The following is a 23,199-nucleotide window of genomic DNA, read 5'->3' on the forward strand; positions in this document are numbered from 1 at the left end:
GAAGTATGCAATATAGTACATAGCTCTCATGTTCCCACTGTCGCTTTGTTCATGTAATCCACTGTCTTTAATAGTTATGTTCAAGTCAAGTTCTAGTGCTCATGTTTATGTCGTGTCTGTTTGTTTTTTCTCTTGTTTCCCAGTCAGTGGTGGAGGAAGTACTTAAACTCAGTACTTAAGTAAAAGTACAAATAACCAGATAAATATTTACTTTAGTAAAAGTAGAAGTAACACAATGACAACCATACTTAAGTAAAAAGTAAAAAGTACCTGATTTTAAATGTACTTTAAGTATTAAAAGTAAAAGTACTTGCATAACAATTTATTCTCTTAATGACTATTTATTTTCTAACGATTAATAAAACATTTAATTCTAACTCATTCAACCTAATACTCCTATAATGATGTTCAATAATGATGGAAAAAAAATGTTTTCACCATTTCTGAAACAAGCTTGCAATTAGGCAATATAAACCATGCTTATCCTTACTACGTATATGTTAATAACTATGTTTGGCATTAAACGCGATTAATTTATGGTGTAATTCTGAACCTCTTGGCTTGCTATAATCCTAACCAAACGTATATTACACACGGTGCGTTTCCTATGCACGTAAAAACAAATTTTCGCGGATATATTGCACGATAAACACACTGCGTGCGAGACGCATTTAGTTGATGTATCTATGGCAACCAAACGTCACTGTTGAGACAAACGTGCAACGAACGGGCGGTCAGATTACGTTTTGGCAGGGGAAAAACTGATCAGAAAATGTAATGAAAATGTAACAGAAGTTGTAGAAATGTAGTGGAGTAGAAAGTATAATAATTGCTGCAAAATGTAACGAAGTAAAAGTAAAAAGTATGCACTATTTATTCTACTTAAGTAAAGTAACGATACGTGAAAAATGTACTTAAGTAAAGTAACGAAGTATTTGTACTTCGTTACATTCCACCACTGTTCCCAGTTATCAATAAACTGCACATGGTTTCCACTCTGTTAGCCTTCAGACTATCCATTACAATATCCTGTTTTAAGGATGATTTTCTACCACTATTGTATGTCTTTTTTGCCAACAAGCATCATCTAGCCTAAGTATCCACTAAACTCAGATGTGTTAACTCATTTCTCATTTTCTAATTGGTTATGCTGTCATGTCTGCTAATTCGTCAGGCAACAGTTTTTGTCAAGAAAAAGTTCACGGTGACAATCATTCATAGCGTGAAAGCGAGGTGCAGCAATGAGATGTTCATGAAACGAGATGCTAAAAAAGTGTGCTGCAGCCAGGTACTTGACTGATTTGACCAAAATGACCTTCTGTACTTGGGAAACAAGACTGAAATACTGAGCACTGTGCTTTGAAAATTAAACGCCCTTTTAGATTTGGTACACACTAAAGATATGATGTTTTTCAATGGTATTTTGAGTACCTTGCATTACATAATAAGCAAATAATTGGTTTGTATTAGAATTCAGACCAAAAACGTCACGCTAGCTGTGGAACTAAACTTCCCTTTAATACTTTGATTATTTGTTTGTCACTCTTTCGCTGTCTCTGTTTTTTTTTTTTTTAATTTCTCTCTCTCAATAAGCAAAAGCAATAAGCCTATACAGCTTGTTTAAATGTTTGACATATTTGAATGACTAAATACACATTCAGCCCTGTCTGTCATGCTCGGTACATAATTACTGGTGTTTGGCAATGCAAGCATCCCTATTATTAAAATTACTCATACAAAAGGTCATTGATTTAAACCCTGTTTATTAAACTGCATAACTGGATGAACAATATGTAAAATCATGCAGCTTGTTAAAGAGAGGTCTTCCCCTTATACTTTAAAAAAGTATATAATTTCCTGACTATTATTTTCATGTGTCAGGCTTTACAGGGTTAGGCAACTGGACTTTAAGATTTTCTTCTGTTGAGTGATTAAATGGACAACAAATGTATGTTGTTTCTAATTCAAAATTTCTTCTTGTATTGCTGCCAGTGCATCCTTACAACACCCTAGCTACTGCATAGGGAAAAAAAAATCTAGTCTTACAACAGTGGACACAACATGAGATTAACTGAATCACTGACAGCACTTCACATCCCTAACATTTGTGTGGACAGAATCATGATATTTAACGATTTCATAAAATCAAACATGACATTTTGTTATTTCTGGCCTATCGGCAAACCAGAATGCAATCATTTGAGTGATTTATGTGTTGAACTAAGGTTGAAGTTGGTCATCTGGAGTCTGGCTTGTGATGCTCGTTAATTTAATTAAAACAATTTAATTAGGGAAAGCTACTGCTCTTTGAGAGTGAGTAGGCGGATGATGCAGCAGAGACTGGGAAGAGCCCCAGGTCAGACTGCTGCTGATTCCACTGCTCTGAATCACACTCACCACTGCAATCTTCATCCTCGTTCATTGTACTGTGATCGAGCACCTCACAATCCCTGTGAGTGATGCAATTGCAGTGCAACTGCGAAAAATGTTCTGAAATATGTTTTTAGTTGTCATATTAAAATGAGAAATGAGAGTGTCTCTTGTCCTCAAAGTAGGATTTTAAATCCAGGATTATCACGATTGCAAATTTTTCATGGATGTCAAGCCAGGGTTTATCATGAATAAAGTCATACTCCTGATGAAGGTCGTGTGACTGAAACGTTGTGTGAATAAACTTCATTTTAAATTGCAAGTAACGATAGTTAGGAGTTCCTTATCTGCTAAAACGACTTGCTAGTCTGGTTTTATTATCCAACGCACCTATCATCTGGTTACTAATCCAGGGTTTATTAAAGTGTTATGTTATATTATATTACAATGCATTCTCATCCTTTAGCGTCATATAGAACGCTATATGACAAAACGGCGCTATACTACGCACATGGCACCCATTATCGTTAATATAACACGCGCTGTGATGGGTAGGTTTAGGTGTGGGGTAGGGTAGTCTCATATTACGCTAAAGGATTTATGACGACTTGGGTTCGCGTGTTATATTAACGATAAAGGGTGCCATGTGTGTAGTATAGTGCCGTTTTGTCATATAGCGTTCTATTTGACGCTAAAGGATGAAAACGGGCTGTATATTATTAGCCGTGAAGGCGACCCTTCATATGGTCCGAGCCCTGCTGTAACAAATCATATAATATCAGATCAGATACCATATCATATCATAATCATATCGAAGGGCCCCCTGCAAATTTGCACCCCAAATGACAGAAATCTAAAAGCATGATTCGTTTAGATTTGCATTAAGTTATTTAGCAGACACTTTTATCCAAATCAACTTACAAATGAGGAGAGCAATAGGACAACAATATGTAAGTGCTGTGACCATTCCCAGTTTAGTCTAACACAGTAGATGTATTTTTTTTAATGGGGCGGCAGTGGTTCATGTGGGTTGTCTACAAACCGAAAGATTGGTGGTTCAATCCTCGGTTCCACCTGACCAAGTGTCGAGGTGTCCATGAGCAAGACACCTAACCCCAGCTGCTCCCGACGAGCTGGCTGGCGCCTTGCATGGCTGACACCGCCGTTGGTGTATGAATGAGTGTGTGAATGGGTGAATGTGAGTCAAAAGTAAAGCGCTTTGGTGGCCATTAGGTCTATGAAAGCGCTTTATAAATGCAGTCCATTTACCATTTAATAGATATGGAATAAGGACTCAGCAGCTCGGGTTGAGTTAGGAAGGTCATTTCACCAGTAGGGAACAATCCAGGTGAAGGTCAGTGAAAGTGATTTTGTGACTCTTTAAGATGACACCACAAGGTGACTTTCAATTGCAGAATGCAAGTTTCTGGATGGAATAAAATAAAAGGGAGCAGAGCCGTTGGTTGTGCTGTAGGCAAGCATCAGTGACTTGAATTTGATGAGAGCGGCAATTGGCAACCAGTGCATTTGTGTTTGGAGAGGTGTAAAGTGTGCTCTCTTTAGCTTGTTAAATACCTTTCTCGCTGCAGCATGTGGATCAGTTGCAGAGGTTTGACACTGCAAGCTGTAAGACCTCCCAAGAGAGCATTACAATAGTCCAGTCTGGAAAGAACAAGAGATTGGACAAGGGGTTGAGCAGCATGTTCTGATAAGAAGGGCATGATCCTCCTAAAGTTGTTTAATGGAAGTCTGCAGGCCTGGTCAGTTCTAGCAATGTGGTCTGTGAAGTTCAATCGATCATCAATCACAACTCCAATGTTCCTTGCTGACCTTGATGGAGTTATATGGATGATGAACCTTGCTGAATGGAGAAGTTGTTGTCGTGTTGGGTTGGCTGGGACCACAAGCAGCCTTGTCTTTGCAAGGATTAGTTGAAGGTGGTTGTCCTTCATCCAGCAGGAAATGTCTGTCAGGCAGGCCAAGATGTGAGTAGATACCGTCGGATCCTCTGGTTGGAATTAGAGGTAGAGTTTTGTGTCGTCAGCATAACAGTGATAGGAGAAACCATGTTTCTGAAAGACAGATCCTAGTGATGACATGTAGATGGAGAAGTGAAGTGGTCCGAGCACTGAGCCCTGAGGCACCCGAGGAGCTAGATGTTGCGACACACATCTACGACATCCTAAAGGGCCTACCTGAGAGGTAAGACTTGAACCATTGGAGTGCGGTTCCTGAGATGCCCTTTGTCTTTAGGATTGACAGGAGGATCTGGTGGTTAACTGTCAAACGCAGCAGACAGATCCAGCAGGATGAGGATTGAGGATTTGTCAGGATTGACAGGAGGATCTGGTGGTTTTGGGATTTGGAAGTTGCTCTTGCCAGCCTCGGAGCTTCAATAACCGAGAGTATAGGCCGGTCTTAGTTGAGTGGCCGCTTTTGAAACCATACTGGTTGTTGTCCATGAGGTTGTTTTGTTTAAGAAAGGCAGAGACTTGGTTGAAAACAACTCTTTCAAGTGTTTTAGCAATTAATGGATGAAGGAATACCGGTCTGTAATTTTCCAGATTTGCTGGATTGCCAGATTTTAGAGTGGGTTTCTTAAGCAGTGAGGTTAACCCAAGCCTGCTTAAATGCTGTGGGAAATGTACCAGTGTGAAGAGATGTGTTTTTGAGGTGCAGGAACAACTGAGGAAGAAATGACTTGAAGATAAGTGGGAATAGGATCAAACAGACTGGTAGTAGGGTGATTGGATTGTGTGTGTTAGCTATTAAGATGTGTGTATCAGTCTGTGGTGGGGAAAATTGGCCAATGATGGTGGTTGTTTTATTTATGAAGAATGTGGCAAAATCATCAGCTGTTAGGGTTGATGAAGGAGGAGGAAGAGGAGAAGGGTTAATAATAGAGGAGAAGGTTTTGAAAAGCGTGCGAGAGTCGGAATAATGGTTAATATTGTTGTGGTAGTAAGTCATTTTACCAGTAGAGACATTAGTTGAGAAGGAAGAGAGGAGGGATTGATATACTGTAGACCAAGGTTAGTGGGATCTTTCAATTTATGCCAAATCCTTTCTACAACCCTGAGTTTAGAACGATGTTTCCAAGGGAAATCAGATAACCAGGGGGCAGAGGGGGTGGCGCGGACTGGCCTGGAGGAAAGGGCACAGAATTAGACCAAGCATGATGTAAGAGTGGAGAAAAGAGTCTCAGTTGCACTGTTAGTATCTAGTGATGAGAGCTGATTAGCGGGAGGTGTGTGGACAAAAGAGGATAGGCGGGAGCGGGAGGGTAAGAGTGAGCATAGGTTTTGCCAACAGGTAACCTGTGGAGGAATGCGTGTTGTGTCCTGAGACAGGTCGGGGTTAAGATTGAGGAGGAAGTGATCTGAGGTGTGTAGTGGAGTACCCAGTGTATGGTCAGTGGAGCAGAAATGCATGTAAATAAGGTCCAATTGGTTACCTGATTTGTAAGTAGCCGCAATAAATACTCCTTTGAGGTCAAATGAGGCGAGCAGAGTGTGGAAATCAGCAGACTGAGACTTTTCTCGGTGGTTGTTGAAGTCTCCAAGAACTACGAGAGGAGTACCATCCTCAGGGAAGGATGAGAGTAACACATCCAACTCCTCCCAAGAAACTGCCAAGTCTATTTGAAAGTCAAAGACTACAAAGATTAAGTTTTGTAAGTCAAAGACTATAAAATGGATTTTAATGGTACTGGTGATAGTAATTGAATGCTATTCAAATGAGCTGTTGTCACACAGAGATGGTAAGGATCAAATTTTCAATTGTTGTACATGAGCAGACCAGTACCTCCACCCCTCCCGGTCAGGCAATGGGGTGTGTAAGAAATTTTGTGGAGAGGGCAGCAGGTGTGGCAGTGTGCTCTGGTCTGATCCAAGTCTCAATTAGGGCCAATAGGCCAACTGATTTTGACATACTACTTTTTTTTTGTTATTTCTCCTACTGTATAGTATAGTATGTGATTTGGATGCAGCCCAGAGTATATGTATTGGTCTCGTGTCTCATTGTCACTTGTCTAGCTTTATTCATCAATAAAAAAAATTCACTGGGAAAAGATTTAATAACGGGAAAGTATTGGAGAGATTATTTTAGTAAAGTTGTTTTTTTTTTATGTGTCTTTATGTTGTTGTTGTTATTTAAACAGTAATTTACATTTCGGTTTTAGTTATTGTATTAGGTCTACATGTTAAAATGTTTATTTTATTTCAAGTAACCATTTTTTTTATTATTTTATATATATATATATATATATATATATATATAATTTTAGTTTCTGTTTCAGTTAACTAATAACCCTGGAGAGGGCTTAATTGACCTAAACCTCATTATGGTGCTGTTATGCTATTAGCTAACTTCTGCCATTTTGTTACCTTCAATCACACCCCTCTGTCCAAAACCACACCTCCTAAAGGCATTTCACCAAACCCCAGCAAAATAAATCACAGATAAGAGTGTTTCATCTGCAAAGCCCCTATAGAAACACGCTGCCATCATTATCAGCCAAAGTACTCCCTCTCTTAAACAGCAATAAAATTATAAGGCAAAATACCTGCCTCAGAAGGCAAATTTCATGACTAGGGTTCTCATTCAAGCATTGCGAGTGCTGACCCAACCGTTCCACAGGATTTATCCTGCTGAGCCGAAGTGTCACCGGTCAGTGTCTTACATTTGTCCCTTCAGTGAGCCCATATGCTCTTAACAAAAACTGCACCGTGAATAAATCCCACCATAAAGTAGAAAAGTGCTGTGACAATGCGGCCACACCATAACTATATTTTTGGGCTCCGTTTTGTTACAGCTGAGGGCCTGAGATAGGGTGAGCTTATTTATGTAGTTTTCTCATGTATGGGATAAGGTTCTGGCAAAAATGGCTGTGTAAAAGGAATAGGAAGCTAGTTGTGAAGGCTAGAGAGGGCAATAGTCCTTGGTCATCTGACTGTGACGTTTTAAATTATCTGTCAACTACGGACTTGTTGAACAGCTGCAGTTTGTCAACATTACACACACAAGGTTGTGAGGCAGAACAGGCTGAGCTACCAGCTTCAGAGGCATCAGCTACAAACAATGAAAGAACAGTGGGACAATTCAAAAGGTTTAGCTTTTACTTAAACTAAATTTATTTTTAGTTTAGAAATGTTACTAGCAGTTTAGCAGTTAGCTCTAAATGTCCAAATAAATCAGTTTATATGTATACATGAAGTATTATATTATAATAGAAGGTGAAATATATTTATTTAGGAGAACTGTTTTTTTTTTTTTTTTGAATATATTTTTAAATGTAATTATTCCTGTGACCAAAGCTGAATTTTCAGAATCATTACTATTATATCATTACTATTTTCAATGTTGAAAACAGTTGTGCTGCTTTATATTTATGTAGGAAATGTGACATGCTACAATTCAAAAGTTTGGTCTAAAAAACGTTATACATTAAATTGATCAAAAGTGATAGTAAAGACATTTGTAATGTATGGTCTGTGTTTCTGTTGGACTTTGAGTTGGTTTTTCAGTGTTTGCTGATCCGTTTCCTTTGTTTGCATTTGTTTCCTTGGTGACTTAGGCTATGTTTACACAGAAACGAGTCTGAAGAGAAAACGCAAAAGTGGCGTTGCATTATCAGTTTTCATTCTTCGTTTAGACGAGCGTTTTGGGTGGGAAATCCGCGTGCATATGGTGACGCAAAAGTGTGTGAAATTCAATGTAGTATGCACTCCAGGCGGCTAGGTGGCAATGTGGAGCACTGCCACACAACACCACCAAGTCCACACGTCTGCGTACAACCTTCACTGTCTAGCAGACTTTTGCATTTTTACCGGGTTTTTACCCTTTACACGGGAACGCGGTGGTGGAGCATTTTTAAGATTTCCACTCTGGAGGGCGGATTCACTTTTTTTGCGATTTTAAGCCCCCAAAACATTGTCGCCGTGTAAACGAAAGTCATATCCGATTTTCACCAGCGAGCTTTCTCATGTAAACCGGGCCTTATTGTTTGATTAAGACACTGCACCTGTTTATCGTTTTGTTGATTGGTTTGCAATGTATTGAGTTTGTTTTCAGTTAGTCTCTGTTCCATAGTCTTGCCCTTAAAGATTGATTTGTTTCTTTTTGAGAGTCTTAATAAAGAACGCTGCTGTGAATAGATCCAGCTTTTTTTTTTTTTTTTACTCCAGCATCAGCCAGCTGTGATAGAAATATGAAAACAGCAGCGGTCCAAATCCTACTCCTCTCCCAGGAGGATTGTTCCCTCGAGGACCATTCAAGTGATTTTTTTAAACCTGATTCATCTTGTCAAATATGACGATGACAGCCTCTTCACAGCTTCCGACCTTCTCAGAGATTCATGATTATATATACACTCACCTAAAGAATTATTAGGAACACCATACTAATACTGTGTTTGACCCTCTTTCACCTTCAGAAGTGCCTTAATTCTACGTGGCATTGATTTAACAAGGTGCTGAAAGCATTCTTTAGAAATGTTGGCCCATATTGATAGGATATCATCTTGCAGTTGATGGAGATTTGTGGGATGCACATCCAGGGTACGAAGCTCCCGTTCCACCACATCCCAAAGATGCTCTATTGGGTTGAGATCTGGTGACTGTGGGGGCCATTATAGTACAGTGAACTCATTGTCATGTTCAAGAAACCAATTTGAAAATATTTAAGCTTTGTTACACGGTGCATTATCCTGCTGGAAGTAGCCATCAGAGGATGGGTACATGGTGGCCATAAAGGGATGGACATGGTCAGAAACAATGCTCAGGTAGGCCGTGGCATTTAAACGATGCACAATTGGCATTAAGGGGCCTAAAGTGTGTCAAGAAAACATGCCCCACACCATTACACCACCACCACCAGCCTGCACAGTGGTAACAAGGCATGATGGATCCATGTTCTCATTCTGGTTACACCAAATTCTGACTCTACCATCTGAATGTCTCAACAGAAATCGAGACTCATCAGACCAGGCAACATTTTTCCAGTCAACTATCCAATTTTGGTGAGCTCTTGCAAACTGTAGCCTCTTTTTCCTATTTGTAGATGAGTGGTACCCAGTGGGGTCTTCTGCTGTTGTAGCCCATCCGCCTCAAGGTTGTGTGTGTTGTGGCTTCACAAATGCTTTGCTGCATACCTCGGTTGTAACGATTGTTTATTTTAGTCAAAGTTGCTCTTCCATCAGCTTGAATCAGTCGGTCCATTGTCCTCTGATCTCTAGCATCAACAAGACATTTTCGCCCACAGGACTGCCGCATACTGGATGTTTTTCCCTTTTCATGCCATTCTTTGTAAACCCTAGAAATAGTTGTGTGTGAAAATCCCACTAACTGAGCGGCCCTTCTGGCACCAACAACCATGCCACGCTCAAAATTGCTTAAATCACCTTTCTTTCCCATTCTGACATTCAGTTTGGAGTTCAGGAGATTGTCTTGACCAGGACCACACCCCTAAATGCATTGAAGCAACTGCCATGTGATTGGCTGATTAGATAATTGCATTAATGAGAAATTGAACAGGTGTTCCTGATCCTTTAGGCGAGTTTATGTTTGTGTGTGTTTTTTTTTTTAGAGTGATTTGTTACTTTTAGACCCCGTTTACACCTGGTATTAAAATGCGATCTGTATCCAGATAAGTTATCCGGATAATAAAAAACGCATGTTAATGCAAGGTGTAAACGCGTTGTGATCGGATCGTGATCGGATCTGCCTGACCACATCTGGAGGTAGTCTGGCTCGCATTGTGTCCGGATCTTTACTAGGTGTAAACGCAATCTGGTTGTTGAAACCACATATGTATATTTTACTCCTCCCAAAAATGCTAAAAAATAAACGAGTGAGAGCGTGTTATATAGGCTATACGTCATGTTATAGCCTAGTCAGATGCGACACGCGACACGCATCACCGCAGATGAGCAGCTGAGCGTCTATTCAACGTGCAAACATCGCAAATATAAGTGAAAGTAAGTCACAGACGCAGTTAACACATCTTCAAGTAAAGAAACGAAATTATCTTACCAGGCCTGTTGCCACTCTCTCTTATTGATGTCTCTGATTTTGAAATTAGCTGATGATCAACAAAATGCCGCTCAGATCTGTTGCTTTTGGTGGCGTGCAATCCAATAAATCTGCATATAACGCAGGAGGTGAAGATCGGATTTATATCCGTTTTTGCAAAAACACATTTATGTGGCCAGGTGTAAATGGAATCAGTACTTATTATCCGGATAACTTATCTGGATACAGATCGCATTTTAATACCAGGTGTAAACGGGGTCTTAGAGTGTGTTAATAAAGATGAACGCTCCAGTTTTACTTTCTTTAAAATATATTAACTGAAAAGAGTTAATATTTGATCATATATATATATATATATATATATATATATATATATATATATATATGTATATATGTCTGTGTGTGTGTGTGTGTGTGTGTGTGTGTGTGTGTACAGTATGTAAGTGTTCCATACTTTTTCAGCAACACATGTATGTGCATTTTATAATATTAAGATATTAATTAGCTGTTGTTTCGAGGGAGCAGAAAGGTTAATCTTGTAATCAATCCTCCACGGGTGTTATTCAGAATACAGATGAAATTATGTTGATAATGAGAAAACTTGTTCATTCTCTATGAGAAGCCATCTTTCCCCCGGTAACTGATCCTGTCAGTAAAAGGGAAGCTTGTCTAATATTTAATGATGTCACACTGGCACATACAAGCATTGTTATGCAAACATAACTGCAAGATTGAAGGAACTAATCAAATTGCTGTAACATTGCTGTGTTTTGGAAATCCTAAAAATCAAATCAGGACACAATGTCAAATTGTATTCAAGGTCCTTTTTATCTAAATACAAGGACACAAAACAATGTTTCAAATATTATTTTGTTGTTTTGTGCAATATCATGCACCATGCCATAACTGTGAGCTCTAATTCTGTAGAGACTACCCACTCTCTCTTTAGTTTCTGTTCAGCCAAATGTTTGGCAGGTCATATAGCTTTTGTGTTGCCAGAAGTGCGCTATCACAAATACGTTTACCTCAGTTTGAGTAAGACCATTTACTGCATAATAGAGGACTTACAGTGATCATTTGATTTATTAGTAATAGTTGTGTCATAATTGGTTTATTAGTCTGCTTTTATTGAATTGTGCATGTTTTTAACAACAATAAAGCCAGTAATCTTACAAAAAATGAAAAGTCACCAAGGACAAAAGAAAAAAATAAAGCCTGTATATAGGACCAGAAAGATTTATTTCGACATTGTAGCAGTATATGAAATGTGCTTAATTGTGTGTATACACTTTTAACTGATCATACATATTCCAGATGTTAATATCTTTTGTTTCCCATTATTCACAGATGTGATTCTCATTAGATTATCATTACTGTAATACAGATTTTTTTTATATAACAGTACAATTACTCCCATTCTATAATTTTAATTAACTAATTCAAAACTATGCAACTTCACAGTTTACATTTTTATGCATTGCTTTTGTTTTATAATAAGAATGATGTTTTTGCATTACAATAATGAGATTGGGGAAAGGAGTGAAATAGGTTTAATTATCGTGAAATTAGTGTCCACTGCTAAAGAAAATGTCCAATGAGCTTTATTTTTAAAGTAACATTTCATTATTTCTTTGTTCTCTTTCTTTTTTTCTTCTTTTTTATGTTCTCAAAAATACGATGATTTCCCTCAAAGACTTCATGAAGTCAATATGCAAACTTCAGTGTCATAAAATGGATCACCATGGGCAATTAGCGTCTTTAAGAAGCAATAGCACATGTACAGTGAATAAAAAGTGTTGATTTGTAGATTGCATAGAGAATGTCCTCCCACACTGTACAAGAGAAGTTGGGCAGATGCCTTGAAGCAATTATCATTATGGAATTCAACAGTCATATCTAGACGCATCTCCAAAGGTTTGATTTGGTCTGCCAAAAGAGTCCTTTGGAGCAGGTCCATTTCTGCTTCTTCTCTTCCTAGATCACTCCTGAACCAGTTTTTTGTGCTCACTAAAACTTTGAGAAAGTCAAATGTTTCAAATCCAGTGAGTTTGTTGGCAAACGAGATGGACAAAATAGACATCCATTTTGCTGATTACATCTGATTATTTCTAAACATCTTATCCACTCAGAGCAGACTTCTTTATCTGAGCCAGACTTCTATTGTATTTGTGTCTGTTTATTTGTTCTGTTGTATTTACAATATGTACTCTGGCAGTCACACAGATAAAACAGCAGGAGTATCTCAGAGAGCTGTAAAATCAGTGAGAGTGCAGTGAAGATAATGGGTCCCATAAAAAGCAAAGTGTCTCTTGTCCTCTGAGTGTATGCAGTCACCCCAGAGGAGAGGCACGGACACAAGCTTCTCGCACATCTCTATCTTCCTCTATACAAACAGGGGGATGGATCTCAATCTCACTGAGTCCAGTGATCATATCACCATGTTAAACACACTCAAGACACTCAAGAAAAAAGGCAAGTGGAGGAAACGGCAAACATTGCATCACATTTTCATTATGGTCTGATTTAGACAATGAGTTATTATATCAGCCTCATATGCTCTGTAATCATCTAAATAACTTTTATTGTAATTGCATGAGCATTGCAGGCTTGTCATTATGTGTCTTGCTGACATTGTTTTGCTGACATCCTAACATAATGGCCTGTTTTTGAAGGTGTTGAGGCCACATCAAGAATGATAACTATTAATACAATGTTAACTATTAGATCTGCATCAACACCAACGCACAGTATCTTTCTTTTTTTTTTATAAAGGCTTGTCTGCCACTTTAAAAGAGTAGTTCACTTTAAAAAAAAAAAAAAAACTTGGCTGATAATTTACTCACCCCCATGTCATCAAAGATGTCCACATCTTTCTTTCTTTCTTTAGTCGAAAAGAAATTAAGGTTTTTGATGAAAACATTCCAGGATTTTCTCCATATAATGGACTTCATTGGGAACCAAACGGTTCAAGGTCCAAATGAGAGTTTCAGTGCACCTTCAAAGGGCTTTAAACGACACCAGACGATGAATAGGGGTCTTATCTAGGACCCTTCGAGTTATGACTCGAAAAAAGATTTGTTCATTTTGATGAATGAGTTTGAATAGAAGAGTCACGAACACTCATCACAGAACAGAGCAAGGTGAGCATTTGAGCTTATAAAACTTAAACTTTTTTATTCTTTTTTTAAACGACCGATCGTTTCACTTGATAAGACCCTTATTCATTGTCTGGTGTTGTTTAAAGCCCTTTGAAGCTGCAGTGAAACTGTCATTTGGCCCTTGAACTGTTTGGTTCCCATTGAAGTTCATTATATGGAGAAAATCCTGGAATGTTTTCATCAAAAACCTTAATTTCTTTTCGACTGAAAAAAGAAAGACTGGACATCTTGGATGACATGGAGATGAGTAAATTATCAGCAATTTTACATATATATTTTTTTTTAAGTGAACTACTCCTTTAAATGATAGAGCTCTTTAAAACAGGATGGATTCTGATTGGCTGTCAATGTTTTTATCATTCATCAGCTGGAAAAAAAATTGTTCTGAAAGTGGTTCTAACAATATCATTCTGTGCTGTTATTATATTTCTGGTGTGGACTCGGCTATTCTTTGACAATTATCAATTTAAAACTTTATCGTAATCATTATAGTTATTATTGGACTTCATTATAGAACTGCTGGCCTCAGCCTCAAGGTGCCACGAAGGAAGCGAGTCACAAGTGGGTGTCTCCTGAGAGAGGCTCCACTCAAAGGGACGTGGTAAGCAGATAAGGCCGCCACACACACCTTCAGTGTGGAGTGGGATAACCCTGTAGAGAAACGCTCCTGGTGGAATTCCAGCACTTCCGACACCGGGCAGTTAACTGGGTCCAACTGGTGTTCTCCTCATTAAGAGGTGAACATTTTCCACCTCAAGGCATATAATTTCCTTGTGGCCGGAGCTCTGGAGTGGAGGATGGTCTCCACGACCTCAGTCGAGAGACCAGATTCTATGAGCTGGGCCCCCTTAGAGGCCAAGCCCACAACCTCCATAGATCTGGGCGGGGGTGAAGTATTGACCCGCTCGCCTGAGATAGAAGGTCCCTCCTGATCGGAATCTCCAGAGGAGAGCCGTCGAGGAGAGAAATTAGGTCCGCAAACCAAACTCCGGCCGGCCAATACGGGGCTACTAGCAAAAGACTGACCCCGTCCCGGTGAATCCTCTCCAGAACTCCTGGGAGCAGAGCAATCGGGGGGAAAGTGTACAGGGGTGACCTTGGCCACTCCTGTACCATCGCGTCCAACCCCAGAGGGGCTGGTGGACTTAGGGAAAACCACAGTGGACAGTGTGATGTTTCCCTGGATGCAAACAGGTCTACCTCGGCACGACCGAAATGTTTCCAAAGGAGCTCCACCGCCTTGGGATGGAGTATCCACTCCCCGGGCCTCGGCCCCTGCCTCGACAGGATGTCTGCTCCTTAATTTTTAATACCCTGGGATATAAATCACCCTTACAGAAAGAAGCTTCCCCTGGGACCACATGAGGATCTGGCAAGCCAGCTTGTATAATGGGCGTGAGCGCAGACCCCCCCTGATGGTTTATATAAGAGACCACCGATGTGTTGTCTGACTGGACAAGACCTCTCAGGTCTGGAAGGAAGTGTTTCAGAGCCTAAAATCACTGCCATAATTTTTAGGCAATTTATATGCAAATGAAGATAATGGTCCTGCCACAGACCCCGTGCCGAGCAACCCCGGCTGATCGTCCCCCAGCCTGTGAGAGAGGCGTCCGTCGTTAGAGTCACACGACACGGAGCTCCCAACACAGGTCCCAGAGACAGGAACCAAGGTTCTTTCCACATAGCCAGGGCACGGAGACACTGTCGCGTGACCCTGATTTTGCGGAGCGGGTTTCCCCTCGGGGAGAACCCCTTGGACCTGAACCACCACTGCAGTGGTCTCATGTACAGCAGGCCGCAAGGTATAACGTTGGACACTGCTGCCATCAGACCCAGAATTCTCTGATATTCTTTTACAGTGAGTGACTGGCCTAGCTTTGCCTGTTTGATGGCTGCGAATATCGAAGCTATAGGAGCAGGCGATAGACGTGCCTGCATCGTCGTCAAATCCCAAACCACACCCAGAAAAGTGGTCCTCTGTACTGGAGAAAGCACACTCTTCTTGGCGTTGAGCCTCAACCCCAGCTTTTTGATATGGGCGAGAAGGACATCTCGATGCCGAGCCACATGCTGTTCCGATTGAGCCAGAATCAACCAATCGTCGATACAGTTTAAAATGCGGATGCCCTGAAGCCAGAGCTGCATCCATACATTTCGTAAAAGTTCAGGGGAGACAGTGCTAGGCCGAACGGAAGAACCCGATATTGGTATGCTTCGCCCCCGAAAGCAAACCTCAGAAACTTCCTGTGTTGTGGAGGGATGGAAATGTGGAAGTATGCGTCTTTTAGATCTATCGTGACAAACCAGTCCTCGGACCTGATTTGTGACACGATCTGCTTGAGAGTGAGCATTTTGAATTTGAGCTTCCCTAAAATCCCCCGAAAGCGAGGTGGGCGTGACCTGAACTGGATCGCGTACCCGTACTTGATAGTCTGCAGGACCCATTGAGATACAGTTGGAAGACTTTTCCATTCCGACAAAAATTCTACTAAGGGTACCAGTCTCACGAGACTGGCCTCTGGAATATTTTGAGTGACAGACACAGTGCCCTGTAACGGCGCACCGACAGGTAACAACTGGCCTGAGACCTCTACATAGCTCCTCAGAGCGAGCGAGCATCCCTCGGGAAAACGCTCGCTGGGACCGTCTGCACCCCAACACGCAGGCGGGGTTGGCAGAACGGGCCCCTGAGGGCATCGAGAGAGGACGGGCGCCGTGTGCTGCGGCGAACACCTTCCTCTCCTGATGGGGACCACCCTCAGCACCCTGACACGTTTGGCATCAGGGCTTCTTCTTCGATGAAGCCTTCCTCGCGACATTGACCGTCCTCAGATCGGTCTTGCCCTTGGAAGACTTCGCCTGGGAGCGCCGCGTCTCGCCCCAGTTTTGCTGAGGAGGAGCGCGAGACGCGACACTCCACTTTTGCTGCGCCCTGTGAGAGGAGCAAACATGGAGGGGGAGAAATTTTTTGAGAAATTTGAGAAATTCTGCTTTTTTTCTTCTTGAAATTTTTCATGACAGAGTTTACAGAGTCATCAAAAAGACCAGCGGTCGAAAGCGGGGCGTCAAGAAGGAACGATTTATCTTTATCTTTCATATCAGATAAATTCAACCAAAGGTGCCTCTCCGTAGCCTCCATAGCTGCCATAGAAGGGCCAACAGCCCTGGCGGTCTCCTTGGTGGCACGGAGAGAGAGATCAGCTGCCTGTCTTAATTCTCTGATGACATCAGCACCTATTTCATCCCCTTCACTGATGTCTTTCAAAAGGTCTGCTTGAATAATGGACATAGTATGTAAGCATGCTGCTGCTTGACCTGCCGCCAAGTAAGCCGAAGTATTTCTCAATGGCTTAGTGGGCAACGCCGGTGATTTAAAAGACGACGCCGTATCTGAAGAAAGATGACTCGCTGAAATCTCCTCAGCTTTAGGCATCGCCCCATAACCATGATCTTTTGCACCAGAAATGCTTAAATACATAGATGTCTGTTGTGTAAAAATTCTGGCTGACACCGATCTATTCCATGATTTCGCCACCTCAGTGTGGAGATCCAGAAAGAACGGGAGACACCGGCGTGGAGGTGCAGCTCGCGAGGGCAAAAATCTCTCATCTAATTTGCTTCTAGCGCGAGACTCCTGTCTTTCAACTGGCCACTCAATACTAAGTTTCTCTACACCTCGAGTGATCATCTCCATAAGCTCCTCACTAGCGGGAGATTGAAGTGACGAATAAGTGAACCGGTTCTGACGTAAACGGTAGTAACGAGACCGAATTAGAATTAACTTTTCAGTGCCTGATTTCGATGCCTGAGTCTGTGGCATGAGGCGCACACACGCAGTCTCTCGCTGTCTCCCTCTCCGACGTGCGAGCACAATATGGTTAATTGAAGCACTATCTGATCTGTCTTGCACGCGCGCTCTTGCTCGCTCGCTCTAGATTCCGAGAGATCTGAACTAATTTGCGATCATCCGGGAGCCGTTATCAATATGGGGGAGACTCCCCGAACGTCTGCTGATAGCGAGGAGATTAAACACACGTGAAATGCACACGTAAAATGTTTGGCTGCATTTCACATGTAAAATTACTCGTCAGAATAACAATTGTCTATGGATATAGAAGAATCACCGACCATTCGCGCCGCGTTGACGCTCACGTCGTCATATTATATTAGCGCGCGCATCATCTGCTCCTCAGAGTTCTCTGCCGAAAAAGGAAACTTGTCGGCAGCGCGAGATATTTGGCAGCGAACGCAGCGTCTCGTTCCCTATTCAGAGAACACAGAGACGTTCTCTTTCATATACTCAAAGCTGCGTATAAGACGCAGTTGGAACGAAATATCAAACTGGCTAAGAGCTTAACTAGTAAATGACAGGATAACTTAGCCTACATTACTAGTTAAAGCAGACAAAACATGGAAACCTGCCATGTCGATATTATATTACCCTGGCAGTAATCTCTATTAATCTCCAGTATAATTACATAGTTTAATATAATATTGTTTTATTTGATATTATGTAAATATGAACTTTTATTTTATATTGGTTTATTTATTATTACCATATGTTACTTGTATTTATATTGTAAGTTAATATTGTGTCCAGTTTGGCCCTGTAAATAAAGGGGTATTATTATTTTTTTGACAAAAGTGTGTGCGGTTTCGTTTTCTTAAGTACCGTTTCAAGGACCGTTTAGGCACCGGAACCGTTTAAAAAATACAGAGTAGGTACTGGTATCGGATAAATCCCAACCGATACCCAACCCTAAACAACACACAGATCATGTGTATCCCCACCCGTGATATAACGAGGGCAGGGAGGAACACGCTTTCTGAAATGCTGTTCGCTCGCCATAATATATATTCGTCTCTTATAGTTTTTTTTATATGTGAAAAAACTCCTGCCTAGATGAAACTAAGGACAGACAAAAACACTTTAAGACACAGACTGATATATTTCACACACAGAGCGCTTGCTGAAGACTTGTGTTTTTGGGGTGCTTTATAGTTTCCTGGTCGATACGTCACCCCGCCTATGACGTCTCGCCATTGGACTGATTTCATACGTGCTTCATGACGCACTCACGCAGGCGCGTTCCCATAGCGGTTACACGCAGCTTGAAGTTCCCTGAATGGGAACAATATTCAACAAATATTGAAAACATGACGTAAAACAAAAAAAGTTGAGTTATCAGCCGGCCGATATATCGATCGATCACTAATATTATGTGTTCACTCTATAGTGTTTCATCGCCATCTAATGGCCTGACAGCAGAATACAGCGTTTTAGTCGTTTTTGTGGATCCATGTGAATGGAGTTTTGACAATGGTGTCGTCTCTATGTGGAAAACTCAAAGAAAAACTCAAAGGATAAAGAGATTGGAGTTGATAGATGAGTGTTCACTGGATGAACAGGCTCATTTAATTGATTGTAACATTAATTCTGCTACATCAAGTCAATTCTATTAACTGATCCAAATATTTATAATTAACTATGAGTTATAATTAATTATTCATATTTCCCTTGAGCTAATTTGTGACAGGTGTCTTGTTTTAATATATTCCTTTGTCGCATGTTTCATATTCTCATTGGTTGTCATAGATATGTTCCCCAGTATCGTGTATTTAAAGGGGTCATATAATGCCATTTTTATACAATTTAATATGATTCTTTAGGGTCTAAATAAAAAGCTTGTAATATACTTTAATTAAAAATTCTCATTAGTATATGACCACTTTACGCCCTTGCCTTAGTTGTTGTGAATTCAAAAAAGTTTCTGCTCTATGTTTCCATTCTCCAGGTCTGTTCAATGTCACATCAAGTTCTTGGTCATGGTTTGGATTTTGTTTATGGTTTGATCGATGTTCTTGGATTTTCGCTGTAAATAAACTGCACTTGGGTTCGCAATTCTCGAACCACACCCTAAATAAATGATATTGTATTTCTCCTGAGTTGTAACTGCTTTGTTTATTAACTTCCCATCTTCCCAAATAGCTACAATTTATCTATCATTTTCCATGTTGAGCATTTCCATCATTTTACTGTAACCCAGTTGAAATTACCTTGGGATCGTTTAATCGGCCAATTTCCGTAAATCACAGGTCTCTTCCTTTCCACTTTGAATTAGTAATATCATATAATTGGACAGCTGTGGGCTGGTTGCAAGCTGTTCAAACAAGTGCATTATTTGTCAGTATTTGTTAAATCTTGAAACTGATCCAGGCTCTGAGACATGGGGTGATTTCAGAGTCACATTCTACTTCTCCTATTTTTGTCATAGAAAGATATTGTAAAAGTAGTACCAGCAGTATACTAGTATGCGGTTCCGAATTCAGAAATTGTTTAAATATGTCAGATACGACAACTTCATACCGCATATTCTTCTTGTATCAATTCAGAGGCAGGGGTTATTGTTCTGATAACTCAGTATGTTTTAGAAGAAAATACTATTTCAGTCTGTCTACTATTAATTCAGTCTGTTACTTGCTGTTTCTTCGTTGCTATTTCTGAGTAAAAATGGCTTCAAAGCAAATAGAATAGCATCTAAATAATTTAATTTTCATTCTACATAATTTAAACATTTCTGCAATATATATATTTCTTATTTTAGGCTTAGCAACATTTTTAGAGGTTTATGTTTAAAACAGTAACTGCTTCTTAAATTATTCAAACATATTTTTGATTCTATAACTGTTTATACACAGGCTTAAGTAGACAGCCTGTTTTTAAGTGTATTTTCTTCATTGAATTGACAATCTTTAGGAAAACAAATTAACTTCTGCTTGAGTGTGAATGTCAGATGTTTTCATTGAGATTCGCAGGTGTTGAAGTGGCATTAATCAAACTGGCGTTCTCGAGAGGCTCTGACTCACAGTGGCGGTTTCTATCCTTCTTTGCATCTTCTCTTTTGTTTGCTCCTCCTGCAGTCTGTCTGTGGGCCACTTGACTTATGCAATGTCAGATTGCATAACTGCAGCATAGCGCATTTTGCCATACATTCTTACTGCAGGAATAGGACCTGGAATAATAAAATGGCTTATCCCCTGAATTGTCAGCTTCATTAAATTATTCAGGCAATGCAATGGGTAGAGACAGGCTCTCCACCACTGGAGCAGAGAATTGGCGCTTGAGAAATGAGAAATCCTTTTTGTTTGCCCATATCTCTGTGTTTTTAATGAAATCAGAGGGCTAAGTCTCCTTTCATTATGTTTACCATTCCTTGCGGCACGGATGGACCAGTTTCAGTTGAGTCATCTGGAACTTGGAAGCGTAGGTTTAGGCATGAATTAAAAAAAAATAAAATAAAACTCTCGCTTTAATCTGATCTTTTCTATGTGGCAGGATTAAAGTAAACAGTTTAAACAGACACGTTTGCACTCATACAAATCAGTTTCATACTTTTATCTCTGAGAGAAACTAGAACTACTTCACTTTCAACTTCAAAAGGTGAAAGCTGTTCTGCCAAGTGACAGCATTTAACATAATATATTACAATCTATGTTTATATATATATATATATATATATATATATATATTCTTAAAAATATAAAAAAAAGTCTATTTCCAAAAATGTTTTCTTTTGAAGTAACAACAACAGCAAAGGATTATTTCAGGGCATAAAACCAGGCTTTTCATGTTTGTTGGCTTAAATAAATTAGCATTTTATTACCTGCATTAATTAGAATAAATAAATGGATAATATTTATAACCCTAAACCTAACTGTTAATTTTTTCAATCCTTCCCTACACTATTACTGATGAAATCCACTTACTGACAGGTAGCACCTTTCACATTATTGGGTACTTTTCAATAATCGAGAGATCTGAAATGTCATATTATGTTGACCGTTGGAACTGTCCATGCTGGAAATGCATGTGCATGTTTAAAGTCGTTTCATTCTGTTTCCATCAAAGAGGATGTCGAAGGTGTTGAGAGATTCAGAAACATCTCATCACACTCATTTCATCTTGATTTTCTCTTTTTCCATCAGGGTTTCTGTTGGCGTAGCCATCAAGCATGAAGTGGAATTTGTTAAAGAAGAAACCTGCGGCCATGGTTGCCCCCGAGCCCACCGGTGCCAGCGTCCTGACAATGGCCCCAGTTGTTTCTACACCTGCAGACAACTCCACCGAGAATCAGGGCCCAGTCAGCAAGAACGATGTCTTTGGTGACATCAAAAACAAGTTCCTCAATGAGATGGACAAGCTTCCACGTGAGTATATGACTATATCAGCTTGTACAGCTTGTGCCAGCGCAAACCCTCTTTCGGTTTCGCTGTTAAAAAAACTACTGTCAGGATTTACTAAAGACACGCAGTGAAACGGCGAGGACACAGTCATATTTGCGGCTCACATTGCATAAGCATTTGAAGGAGTTTCCCTTTCAGATGCAAAATTTATGGGAGGAGAGTTTTTAAATGAATCACACAAAATGATTTCCTCATTTTTGCGCTCGACAATTTATTTTTAGCATTATAATTATGTCTTAAACCAGACGCTAACTGGTAGATTGTGTTGGTCATTATGGAAATGTGTCCTTTAAAGGGATACTCCACCGTTTTTTTCATATAAAACTATGTTATTCCCTTAACTAAGATGAGTTGATGCATACCTCTTTTGTCTCAGTGCGTGCACTCAATCGCTATGGCGCGCGAGACACTTTAATCGCACTTAAAGGAGAACTCCGGCGAACAATGAACCTTTGGTCCAATAAAACATCGGTACATAGTCAACCGTTCTCTGAGATTTGTTTTCATGATAATCGAATGTAAAGAGTTTTATCTCTAAAAACTGTTTAGTGTATAATGCTAGTAATGGGGGCATTGAGTAAGTAAAAATAAATCGCTAGTTTATATCACTAACAAGGCTCAAAATAGCCCCACACTCATACAGTAACATAATGAGGCTCCATACATACAAAACGAAGCATTGAGAACTTTGTAAGTGTACAGACCGTTTAATAAGAAGATACTTTATGAAGACAGTTCACTTCGTGTATACAGACAGGAGCCATCTTAAAAAATAGTCTCGATAAGTCAAACCACGAACGTCGTGCTGAGTGATCTGAACTCTATGAAGTTCAACGAACTTCTGAACTGTATGAACGGCGTTCGGGGATCGACTTATCGAGACTATTTTTTAAGATGGCTTCTGCCTGTATACGCGAAGTGAACTGTCTTCATAAAGTATCTTCTTATTAAACGGTCTGTACACTTACATAGTTCTCAATGCTTCGTTTTGTATGTATGGAGCCTCATTATGTTACTGTATGAGTGTGGGGCTATTTTGAGCCTTGTTAGTGGTATAAACTAGCGATTTCTTTTTACTTACTCAATGCCCCCATTACTAGCATTATACACTAAACAGTTTTTAGAGATAAAACTCTTTACATTCGATTATCATGAAAACAAATCTCAGAGAACGGTTGACTATGTACCGATGTTTTATTAGACTGAAGGTTCATTGTTCGCCGGAGTTCTCCTTTAACTAGCCCAGTTTATTCAATATAGGCCAAGCACAGAAGCGACCAAACACCTCTATGTTTTCCCTATTTAAATACAGTTAGTGTAACTCGACCTAGGACTGTGATATAAAATAAATTATTGCGCTTTTCTAAGCGTGTAAAATGGATAACTATATTGTATGG

General features: G+C 40.0%; 1 protein-coding gene across 5 annotated transcripts in view; it reads left to right on the plus strand.

The window, feature by feature from the left end:
- syt2a (synaptotagmin IIa) overlaps positions 1-23,199 on the plus strand; it is a 172,916-nt gene that overhangs the window by 117,677 nt on the left and 32,040 nt on the right. For all 5 annotated transcript variants that reach the window (XM_039689932.2, XM_039689929.2, XM_039689928.2 and 2 more), the window contains exon 2: positions 21,545-21,766. In XM_039689932.2, coding sequence (XP_039545866.1) covers positions 21,571-21,766 — 196 coding nt within the window. In that variant the 5' untranslated portion in view covers positions 21,545-21,570. The remainder of the gene's footprint in view (positions 1-21,544; positions 21,767-23,199) is intronic.

The sequence above is a fragment of the Pimephales promelas genome, chromosome 20, assembly GCF_988280905.1.
Source record: "Pimephales promelas chromosome 20, fPimPro1.hap1.1, whole genome shotgun sequence".
Classification (NCBI taxonomy): Eukaryota; Metazoa; Chordata; class Actinopteri; order Cypriniformes; family Leuciscidae; genus Pimephales; species Pimephales promelas.